Genomic DNA, 11,291 nt, shown 5'->3' on the forward strand with positions numbered 1-11,291 from the left:
GCCAGGGACTCCTGGGTTCTCTCCCCAGCTCTGGGAGGGGAGTGGGGGCTGGTGGGTTAGAGCAGAGGGCGCTGGGAGCCAGGACTCCTGGGTTCTCTCCCCAGCTCTAGAAGGGGAGTGGGGGCTGGTGGGTTAGAGCCGGGGGTCTGGGAGCCAGGACTCCTGGGTTCTCTCCTTGGCTCTGGGAGGGGAGTGGGGGCTGGTGGGTTAGAGCAGGGGGGGTGCTGGGAGCCTCATGCAGGAAGTGTGTGACTATGTGTCTGTGCAGCACCTGGTGGGATGGGGGTGGGGGAACCTGATCTCACTTGGGGGGGGGCTGTCTAGTATGCTCCTGGGGACCCCAATCTTTCAGGGGGTCTGTCCAGTATGTGGCACACTGTGGCCTCCCAATGTGGTTGGGGGTGTGTGGATGTGGGGGCCCTGAAGGCTGGGACCCATGCAGCTCCTGACCTGACAGGGGTCCCCCCAACAACTCATTGTCTTCTCCAGGTGTCCTGCCATTCCCCCCCACCCCTCCTTGGAGAGCCTCTTTCAGGGTCTCCCTGCCCCCCTCACCAACCCCCCCCTTTTGGGGTGTCCCATTCTTGGGGGGCTGCAGCCACCAGGCATTCATGTCCGCAAGCAAGAGCTTCCTTCCGCCGACTCTGGGGCCCTGCTCACGCAGGGACTTGTGCGTCAGAAGAAAAAGGCCTGGGAGCAGTTTTAAGCTGGGGGGGGGGTCACCCCTGAAAACTGCTGTCCTTTCCCCCTCACTCAGCTGCCACCCCCGAGCCTGAGATAGGGTCAGTTTCGTTCTGTCCCTAGAAATTCCCCCCGGACTGAAATGTACACGCAGCGCTGGCTTGGAGGAACCCTACAGAGCCCCTGTGATGGGAACAGTATGAGATGGGGGGGGGGCCCCCCTGCAGGAATAGGCCCAGCTCTAGACCAAAGCCCCCCCCCCTTAAACTTTTAAATACTTTTATTTTTTACTGCATTTATAGCCTATTTCTTCGCTTCGGTGCCTCTGATTTATCCCTGGCCCGTAAGATGGTGAATTCCCCTTTTGTGGCTAACAACCTAAACAGCTCCCCCAGCCTGACACCTGCAAAGCCAGCCCCCCCCCCCTCCCCCGGCAGGCACCTGGCCCTAAACCCAGCCCAGGGAAATGGGGCACATGGTAACTGGAGGAAGGCAGCCTCGGGGGCAGGGAGAAGGCCGGGAGAGTATGAGGGACCCCATAAAATAGAGAGAGGAGGAGGGGGCATAAGATGGACAACGGGCCTGGTGCTGAGATGCGGCCACCTCTGGGGCGGGGCAGCTGGTTACCCAGGGACACCTCACCCGGCATTGAGATGCAGCCACCTCTGGGACGGGGCAGCTGGTGACACAGGGACCCCTCACCCGGCCCTGAGATGCAGCCACCTCTGGGGTGGGGCAGTTGGTTATGCAGGGACCCCTTGCCGGGTGCTGAGATGCAGACAGCACCTTTCCTGCAGGGGGCAGTGTGCACACACCCTGATCTCCCCCTTTGGGGAACCCTACCCCACCCCTAGAGGGCACCCCCAAAGACAGATCTCTCCAGTAGGAGGCACCACACACACAGTTTTCCAAAACACAGTTTTTAATTTCTGTACAAAAGAGGACAAAGCCCACATGAATCTCAGCCACGCACAGATCATTCGTTAAAAACCCCTAACGAGCAGGAGCGCTTTTAAATAAAGACATTGGCCATCCCCCCCCATTAAACTCCCCCCCCCCTTGCAATAAAAATAAAATACAATTCCACCATAGCGATGATGGGGAGAGATTCTTAAAGGGGGGGGGATTTTAAGGACAGAGGGTAAGATTTCCAGGGTGGGGATCCCCCCCCGTTCAGAGACAGATCAGGTCAGTTATATTGAGGTTTAACCCCAGCTAAAAAGGAAGAAAATCTGAACTGGTTTCTCCAACGTATGGCAAAATATACACACCCCTTTATACAGGTATATCCTGTTTTGGGGTGCTCCCCGCTCATAAAATGAAAACCCACCCTCTCCCCCCAATCAGCTATGCTGAACAGAATTTAGGGGCACCCCCTTACTCAGTTAACCCTCCCCCAAGTACACAGCACCCCCAAAAATCCTCCCTGTGCCCCAAAAATCCTTCCTATACCCCAAAAATGTGGGAAGGTTAAAAAAAATCTCAATGGTCATGAATGCTTTTAAAAACATCTGTGCAGCGTTCAGGAGCACCCTGATATTCCTAAGTGGGGGTACCCCACCACCCCACAATGCAAGGAGTTAACCCCTTCGCAGGCTCCAGGATATCGACTGCGGAAAGGGTACGGGCCGGACAGCTGGCATCAAATCAAGGTGCTAGACGTATTCCTTGTTGGTGGGGGTCCGGGAAGTGGCTTTGCTTTTGGGGTACTGCTGGTTGTACCCTGCTTTCCCAGGGCAGGAACAGGAGAGGAGACCCCCGCCTAGCAGCACCAAGGCAGACCCAGCCCAGCCGATAAAGATCGCCGATCCAAATTCATACCTGGAGAGGGACGGGGAGACTGATCAGATGTGGGCCCGCCCCCTTCCCCCCCAGAGCCCCACCCTCTTCAGATCAGCCCCGCCCCTTTGCACTTAGCCCCGCCTCGTGCACCTCTAGTCAGGAAAACTTAAGAGGCAGCCACCTCTGGGGTGGGGCAGCTAGTTATATTAGGATCCCTCGCCTGGTGCTGAGATGCAGTCCATTGAGGCCAGCCCCACCTGCCAGGGGAGAGCGCCCCCTGCTGAGCCCCCCGCCCTGCTCCCTGCCCCACAGCGCCCCCTAGCGCTTCCCCGGGGCCAGCCCTGCCTGCCAGGTGCCCCCTGCTGAGCTCCTGCCCCATTCCCTGCCCCACAGCGCCCCCTAGCACCGCCCTGGGGCCAGCCCTGCCTGCCAGGGGAGAGCTCCCCCTGCTGAGCCCCCCGCCCCGCTCCCTGCCCCACAGCGCCCCCTAGTGCCGCCCTGGGGCCAGTCCCACCTGCCAGGGGAGAGCGCCCCCTGCTGCCCCCGCCCTGCTCCCTGCCCCACAGCGCCCCCTAGTGCCGCCCTGGGGCCAGTCCCACCTGCCAGGGGAGAGCACTCCCTGCTGCCCCCGCCCCGCTCCCTGCCCCACAGCGCCCCCTAGCGCCGCCCTGGGGCCAGTCCCACCTGCCAGGGGAGAGCGCCCCCTGCCCCACAGCACCCCCTAGGGCCACGCATGGGAGAAGCCTGCAACTCACTTGGTGTTCACAGGTACCGTGATGTCATAGAAATCTCGCACAATCTGGTTTCCATACCAGGAACAGGCAATCAGCGCCGCTAAACCTGGGGAGGAGAGAAACATGGGCTTTGAAATGCCACCCGGCGCCATCTTGCGAACGTGGAAGTGGGACACTGGGCCTGTCACCTCTAGAGAGCGCCGCATCCCCTCTGACCCCAGGGCAGGGACTGGCTGGCTCAGGGGGGCGGGGAATGGGGCAGGGGCCTGTCCCCTCTAGGGGGCGCTGGCTCCCATCTGATTTCATGCATGAAATGAATTGCCCAGGTCTCAGCCAGTAGCCCCAGCAGTGGGGGCCTGGAACAAGGGCTCCCACCCACTCCAGGCCTGGGCAGGTAGAGGAACCCAGCAGCTACCCACCCGCCAGCCCCTTCCTCGACTCACCTCCCACCACGAAGATGAGCCCCCCAGTCATGGCGATGCGCGCCTTCTGCACCTTGTTGTCCCCCCCGCAGCGGGTGCATTTCATGCCCATGGAGGCAACACCAATGCCGATGATGCCCATCACGATGGAGACCACCATGAGCGCTCGTGTCGCCTGGAGAGCAGCTGTCGGGGGGAGAGAGAAACTGGGTGAGGCAGCTGAATAGAACCCAGGTGTCCTGGCTCCCAGCCCCCCCTGCTCTAACCCACCAGCTCCCACTCCCCTTCCAGAGCCAGGGAGAGAACCCACGAGTCCTGGCTCCCAGCCCCCCCTGCTCTAACCCACCAGCCCCCACTCCCCTTCCAGAGCCAGGGAGAGAACCCAGGAGTCCTGGCTCCCAGCCCCCCCTGCTCTAACCCACCAACCCCCACTCCCCTCCCGGAGCCGGGGAGAGAACCCAGGCATCAGTAGCAGGTGAAAAGGGTAGGAAAAAATGGTCAGTGTTCACAGTGGGGTCCCTGGGGGCTCTGCAGCGGGATGAGGGCTGGCCAGCGTCCTTATCCACGGGGTGCCCCATGAGGTGACAACATTTGTCGAGACAAAATTACTGAGGCTAGTTCCCCCTGAAGCAGATGAAGGGATGTGTCACAACTGGGCAACACAACGGCAGAGGAAACCCAGTGCCGATCAGTGCATGGGAGAACATAATCCCAACACTACCTATAAAATGATGGGGTCTAAATTGGTTGATACTACACAAGAGAGATCTTGGAGTCACTGTGGATAGTTCTCTGAAAACATCCGCTCAGTGTGTAACCGCAGTCAGAAAAGCCAACAGAACGCTGGGAATCATTAAGAAAGGGATAGAGCATAAGAAAATATCCTGTTGCCTCTCTAGAAATCCAGGGTTTGCCCACACCTTGAATACTGCGTGCAGATGTGGTCGCCCCATCTCAAAAAAGATTGATTGGCATCGGAAACGGTTCAAAAAAGGGCAAGAAAAATGATGAGGGGCCTGGAACGGCTTCTGTACGAGGAAAGATTAGTAACTTTTCAGTTTGGAAAAGAGACGGCTAAGGGGAGATAGGCGTGAGGTCTATAAACTCATGACGGGTGTAGAGGAAATGGATAAGGAAGTGTTTACTACTTCTCCAAACACAAGAACTAGGAGTCACCCAATGAAAAGAATAGGCAGCAGGTTGAAAACAAACAAAAGGACGGATTTCTTCACCCAACGCACAGTCAACCTGTGCCTTGAGGATGTTGATGTTGTGAAGGCCAAGACCGTAACAGGGGTCAAAAAAGAACTGGAGAAGTTCATGGAGGACGGGTCCATCAGTGGCTATTAGCCAGGCTGGGCAGGGATGGTGTCCCTAGCCTCGGTTTGCCAGACGCTGGGAATGGGCGACAGGGGATGGATCACTTGATGATTCCCTGTTCTGTTCATTCCCTCTGGGGCACCTGGCACTGGCCACTGTCAGAAGACAGGACACTGGGCTAGATGGACCTTTGGTCTGACCCAGTACGGCCGTTCGTATGTTCTTCTCTTCTATCTATCTATCCCCATCCACCCACTCAATGTGCAGCAGTGTCAAAAAATGTTGGGGACCGTCACGCAAAGGAGAGATAATTGGACAGAAAATCTCATGTTGTCGCTAGATAAATCCATGGGATGCCCGCATCTTGAAGCTGTGCAGATATGGTCGCCCCGTCTCCAAAAAAGATTGATTGGGATTGGAAAAGGTTCAGAAAAGGGCAACAAACATGATTCGGGGTCTGGAACGGCTGCCGTGTGAGGAGAGATGAACAAGACCAGAACTTTTCAGCTTGGAAAAGAGACGGTGAAGGCAGGATTTGACACAGGTCTATAAAATCGTGCTGAGTGTGGAGAAAGTCAATAAGGAAGTGGTATTTCCTCCTTCTCACATGAAAACTAGGGGTCGGCAAACAAAATGAATAGGCAGCAGTTTCCGAACAAAAGAAAGGAAGTATTTTGTCACGCAACGCACAGTTGATCTGTGGAACTCCTCGCTAGGGGATGTGGCGAAGGCCAAATGTATAACTGGCCTCCACAACGAATTTGATAAGTTGTTGGTGGACTGGTCCATCAATGGGTGTTTGCTAAGAAGGGCCAGGGGGCAACCCTGTGCTCTGGGGGTCCCTAAGCCTCCAAGCGGCAGATGCTGGCAGTGGATGCTGATTGCTAATCCCTCTGAACCACTGTCAGAAGACAGGACACTGGGCTAGAGGGACCATTGGTCTAACCCTTAAGAGTCTTGCCTCCCAGCTCCCCCTGCTCTATCCCACCAGCCCCCACTCCCCTCCCAGAGCTGGGAAGAGATCCCAGGAGTCCTGGCTCCCAGCCCCCCTGCTCTAACCCACCAGCCCCCACTCCCCTCCCAGAGCCAGGGAGAGAACCCAGGAGTCCTGGCTCCCAGCCCTCCCTGCTCTAACCACTAGCCCCCACTCTCCATATAAATCTTTGTAAACCATTTTTCACCGTAGTAGCCTAAAGCTATAGATGCTTTGGGTTAATTACAACCTTGGTAAAGAGCATCTCATTCCATCTTTGTTAATTTGCCCTGGGGAGGGAAATCTAGGATCAAAGCAGGGTGGGGGTGGGGAGCCAGGACTCCTGGGTTCTCTGCCCAGGTCTGGGAGGGCAGTGGGGGGGGGGGCTGGGAGCCAGGACTCCTGGGTTCTATCCCTGGTTCTGCCCCTCCCTGCCTCAGTTTTCCCAGTTATAAAGCAAGGGGGGGGCATGATCATCCCCAACTGTTCTGCACCTGCAAGATTAAATCCTCCATTTGCCATGTGTCGCGTCACCTGGGGGCGGGGGCAAGCGGAGCAGGAGACTTTGCCCCCATGGTGCCCGGTGCATAAATTTAAAAACAAACACCCCAGCTCCTGCTTCCCACCAGCCACTGATTCTCGCCCGCCCCCCCCGGCCCAGCCCCAGGGTGAGTCAAGCAGTTTGCTCTCAATTCCCTGTCCCCGGCCAGCCCCACCCTCTGTGCTCTCCCCAGGCCCCTCCCCGGAGACAGGTGGAACCACCAGATCCAGGAGTTTCAGTGAAACTGATACAGAGACAGGAAATCTCCCTGGGCGGGGAGCGGGGACTAGTGGTTAGAGCTGGGGGGGGCTGGGAGCGAGGACTTCTGGGTTCTCTCCCAGCTCTGGGAGGAGAGTGACCCTGAGTTTCAATAACCACCCTCAGGCTGTCCATGACACATCCAGTTTCTCCAGTCCAGGAGCAGTTTGAAATAAGCTGGGTGTGGTGTTTACCTTCCAGGCATTACTGCCTTGAGACTGCTAAACTCCCATGTCAGCCCCTGCCCAGCCCCCCCCCTTCATCACCATCCTCTGTGACCCAAGACACAGCCCTGCCCCCAGTCCCATTCAACCCCAACACCAGAGCTATCCACACAGCATTAGATAACCTTTCCCCTCACTGCGCCCCCAGGCTCTAACCACCAGCCGCCACACCCCTCCCAGAGCGGGGGAGAGAACCCAGGAGTCCTGGCTCCCAGACCCCCCTGCTCTAACCCACCAGCCCCCACTCCCCTCCCAGAGCGGGGGAGAGAACCCAGGAGTCCTGGCTCCCAGCCCCCCCTGCTCTAACCCACCAGCCCCCACTCCCCTCCCAGAGCGGGGGAGAGAACCCAGGAGTCCTGGCTCCCAGCCCCCCCTGCTCTAACCCACCAGCCCCCACTCCCCTCCCAGAGCCGGGGAGAGAACCCAGGTGTCCTGGCTCCCAGTCCCCCCTGCTCTGACCACTAGATCCCATTCCCCTCCCAGAGCTGGGGAGAGAACCCAGGAGTCCTGGCTCCCAGCCCCCCCTGCTCTAACCCACTAGCCCCCACTCCCCTCCCAGAGCTGGGGAGAGAACCCAGGAGTCCTGGCTCCCAGCCCCCCCTGCTCTAACCCACTAGCCCCCACTCCCCTCCCAGAGCTGGGGAGAGAACCCAGGAGTCCTGGCTCCCAGCCCCCCTGCTCTAACCCACCAGCCCCCACTCCCCTCCCAGAGCTGGGGAGAGAACCCAGGAGTCCTGACTCCCAGCTCCCCCTGCTCTAACCACCAGCCCCCACTCCCCTCCCAGAGCTGGGGAGAGAACCCAGGAGTCCTGGCTTCCAGCCCCCCCTGCTCTAACCCACCAGCCCCCACTCCCCTCCCAGAGCTGGTGAGAGAACCCAGGAGTTCTGGCTCCGACTTTCTGATCCTATTCTGCACTCAGATGTTGAACAAGGTTTCTCGGAGGAGGAGGAGCAGCACCTGAGGATGAAGGGCAGATGAGGCCTGGTAGGTCACCTGGGCCACCATCCAGGCGGGCCATGGCCCCTGTGACCCCTGTGGTTGTGATTAGGTCTCCTATCGTGGGCTGGATGAAGGGAGTTTATTTTCCCAAATAAGCAGCTCGATAAGATTAAAGAGGCTGGATTGTTACGCAGAACTGTTTATAAACTCCCTGCCCGGATCCGGTGTGGAGCCAGCAACAGAACCCAGGAGTCCTGGCTCCCAGCCCCCCTGCTCTAACCCACCAGCCCCCACTCCCCTCCTAGAGCCGGGGAGAGAACCCAGGAGTCCTGGCTCCCAGCCCCCCCCCCCCTCTACTGTTTTCCCTGTGAGGTGGGACTTTGATCCCTGGAAATTCAATCAGTGGAAGAAGGCAGGCCCCCCCCCCAGCCTCCTACAGGTGCAGGCAGAGTCCACCTGTGTGGGTGTGGGGGGGGTGGAGGCCCAGGAGGGGGGGGGGGGGTTAGATCCATTCATGTCGCCCTTTGTCCTGGGTCTCAGCCGCAGGGCGAGGCCCGAGGAGTGACCCAACCGGTTCGGGGCGGGGTGGGGGGGGGGGGGGAAGAGAGAGGGGGGGAAAGAAAGTGAGAAAGAAAAAAAGACAGGAATGAATCAGTGGAAGGAAAGGAAGAGAGGAGGGTGGAGGGGGGCATCTACGAACCCAGGAGAGCTGGGGGGGACGAGGGGGTTCCCCTTTAATTCACACCTCACCAGTGGAAGGGGGAGGGGTCTTTAAAGAGGGGAGGGGGCAGCAGAGGGGGCGCGCGTGGGGCGGGAAGGGGGGGGCCTGAGCCGGGGGAAGCCCGGGGGGGGGGCCTGGGGAGTAGAAGGGAAGGGAGCAGACCGGGGTGTGTGGGGCAGGGAGGGGGGGGAGCAGAGAGAGCGCGCATGGGGGGGAAGGAAAGGGGGGTCCCAGAACCGGGGAAGCAGAGGGGGCGGGGGCGGGAGGAGGAAAGGGGCGTAGAGAGCAGGGGGTCGCGTGTGGGGCGGAGAAGGGGGCCCCCAGTGCCGGGGGAGCAGGGTAGGGCGCGCGCGTGGGGGGGGGGGAAGATGGAAAGGGGGGTCCCAGAGCCGGGGAGCAGAGGGGGCGCGCGTGGGGGGAGGAACGGGAGCCCCAGAACTGGAGCGGGGGGGGGAGAAAGGGTGTGCGTGGGGCGGCGGGGGGGGGGGGGGAACAACCAGCGACTGTTTATAAAGGCGCGCTGGGTTTATCAGCTAAATTGGGCAAATATTGACTCTGGGAAGTGGGGAGGGAGAGGGAGGAAAGCGCTGGGAAGGGGGGACCGCTCCCCATGACCGGGAGGGGGCAGAGAGGGGGCTCAGAAGTCACTGGAGTGCCCCCCTCCCATTGCAGCGGGGTCCCCACGCCACTCACAGCTGAGGTTGAGGATGGAGTCGTAGGCTTTGCACTGGATCTGCCCCGTGCTCTGCCAGGCGCAGGACATCCACAGCCCCTGGTAGACCGCCACGGCCGTGATGATGCTGTCCCCCGCGTAGGAGGACATGCGCCACTGAGGCAGGATGGTGGCCGCGATCAGGGCCACCCAGCCCAGCAGGGCCAGCACGAAGCCCAGCAGCTGCAGCCCGGAGTTGGCCATGGCGAGCCACCCAGGAGAGAGAAAAAAACAAAGAAAAACCACGCGTGGATCCGGGCGCGCGATCCAAACAAAGCACCGCCCCCCAAAAAAGCTGGAGCTGGGGGGGGCGGGAGCAAAACGCGCGTGGATCCGGGGAGCGCGGCCGCCCAAATAAAACACGGGTGGATCCGGAGGTGGGGCGCGACCCAAACAAAAGAAGTGGGGGAAGGGAAGCGCGCGGCGTCCAGCCAACTACAAATCCTCTCGCTCTCTCTGCCTACTACCTGGGCAGGTAAGTGGCTCACCTGTATTTATGCCCTGGGCGGGGAGGGGGCGGGGTCAGGCCTGGGGGGGTGGGGGAGGGGAAGTTTCATGACATCACCTCGGGGCCATGGGGACGGAAGGAGTGTCATTAGGGGCGGTAAAACCAGGGCAGGGCAGGTTCCGGCTCGGGGGGAGGGGCGGTCAACACCGCTGCCCCCCCACCTGACTGAGCAGACCCCCCCGGCCTCACCCACTCCCACTGCCCCCCCCCCGGAACTGAGCAAATTCCTCCCCCTCCTCAAATGCCTTCCCCACTTCCAATTCCCCCCCACTCCCCAGCCACTCGCCGTGACTCAGTTTCCCCACCTGTACAATGGGAAGATTGGCTAGAGGGGGTGTGTCTCATTGTGTATCTGGACAGTGCCTGGCATCATGGGGGGGTTGTCCGATCGGGGGGGGGGGGGGTCCGTGCCGGCTCTGGCTGTTTGCACGTCGGGTATAGGATGTTGTGTGTTATAGGATGTTGTGTGTGTGGGGGGGAGGTGAGTGATCCCTGAGTTCTCCGTCGGTCTGCGCCCCATAACGGTGCAGCGGGGAAATACCTGCTGGGGCTGGGAGCGGCAGGTGCGTGAATAGACTGCGGGGGCGGCTCCGCCCTGCCCACCCCACAGGTTTTGTGGGGGGAGATGAGTGGGGAGGAAGGACAGGAGGTGAGTGGGGGAAGGGCAGGGGGTTGGCGGAAGGGGTGAGTGGGGGGGAAGGGCAGGGGAAAGGGTGAGTGGGGGGAGGGCAAGGGGGTGAGTGGGGTGAAGGGTCGAGTGGCGGGGAAGGGGAGGGGGTGAGTGGGGAGGGCAGGGGACGAGGGGGGAAGGGCAGGGGAGAGTCGGGGAGGACGGGGGGAAGTGGGGGGAAGGCAGGGGGAGTGGAGGGGGAGGGCAGAGGGGAGTGGGGGCAGGCGGGAGGGCAGGGGGAGAGTGGCGGGGAGGGCAGGGAGCAGTGGGGAGGACAGAGGGGAGTGGGGGGAGGCCGGTGAGGGCAGGGGAGAGTGGCGGGGGAGGGCAGGGAGCAGTGGGGGAGGACAGAGGGGAGTGGGGGGAGGCGGGAGGGCAGGGGAGAGTGGCGGGGAGGGCAGGGAGCAGTGGGGGAGGACAGGGGAAAGGCAGGGGGAGTGGGACGGGGAGGGCAGGAGGGAGTGGGGGAGTGCGGGGAGGGCAGGGGAGAGAGTGCGGGGGAAGGCAGGGAGCAGTTGGGGGGAGGGCAGAGGGGGAGTGGGGGGAGGGTGGAGAGGGCCAGAGGGGGGAGTGGGGGGAGGGAAGGGGGCGGGCGGGGAGAATGTGTCACTCCATGTGATTCACAATCACAAGTGAAATAGAAACTCCACTCACCCGGTTCCCCCAAGTCATGAGCTCCGGGTCCCTGCCCCCACATCCTGCCCCAGAGAATCCACCCCAGAGACCTCTCTTCTGCCCCACCTCTTGCCCCCCACAGGATCCCTCCCCTCTGCCACACCACACCCTGCCCCACAGGATCTGCCCC

At 60.8% G+C, this 11,291-nt stretch overlaps 1 protein-coding gene across 1 annotated transcript; it reads right to left on the reverse strand.

Annotated features, from left to right (window-relative positions):
• Positions 1-1,585: 1,585 nt before the first annotated feature.
• On the reverse strand, positions 1,586-9,778 carry CLDN7 (claudin 7). The gene is made up of 4 exons (XM_005279346.4): positions 9,290-9,778; positions 3,641-3,805; positions 3,219-3,303; positions 1,586-2,502 (listed from the first exon to the last, which is right to left on the reverse strand). Exons 1-4 carry the CDS (start codon positions 9,510-9,512, stop codon positions 2,337-2,339), a joined length of 639 nt encoding a protein of 212 aa, XP_005279403.1. The 5' UTR covers positions 9,513-9,778; the 3' UTR covers positions 1,586-2,336.
• Between the last annotated feature and the right edge of the window lie 1,513 nt (positions 9,779-11,291).

Source organism: Chrysemys picta, chromosome 16 (genome assembly GCF_011386835.1).
Source record: "Chrysemys picta bellii isolate R12L10 chromosome 16, ASM1138683v2, whole genome shotgun sequence".
NCBI classification, from domain to species: Eukaryota; Metazoa; Chordata; order Testudines; family Emydidae; genus Chrysemys; species Chrysemys picta.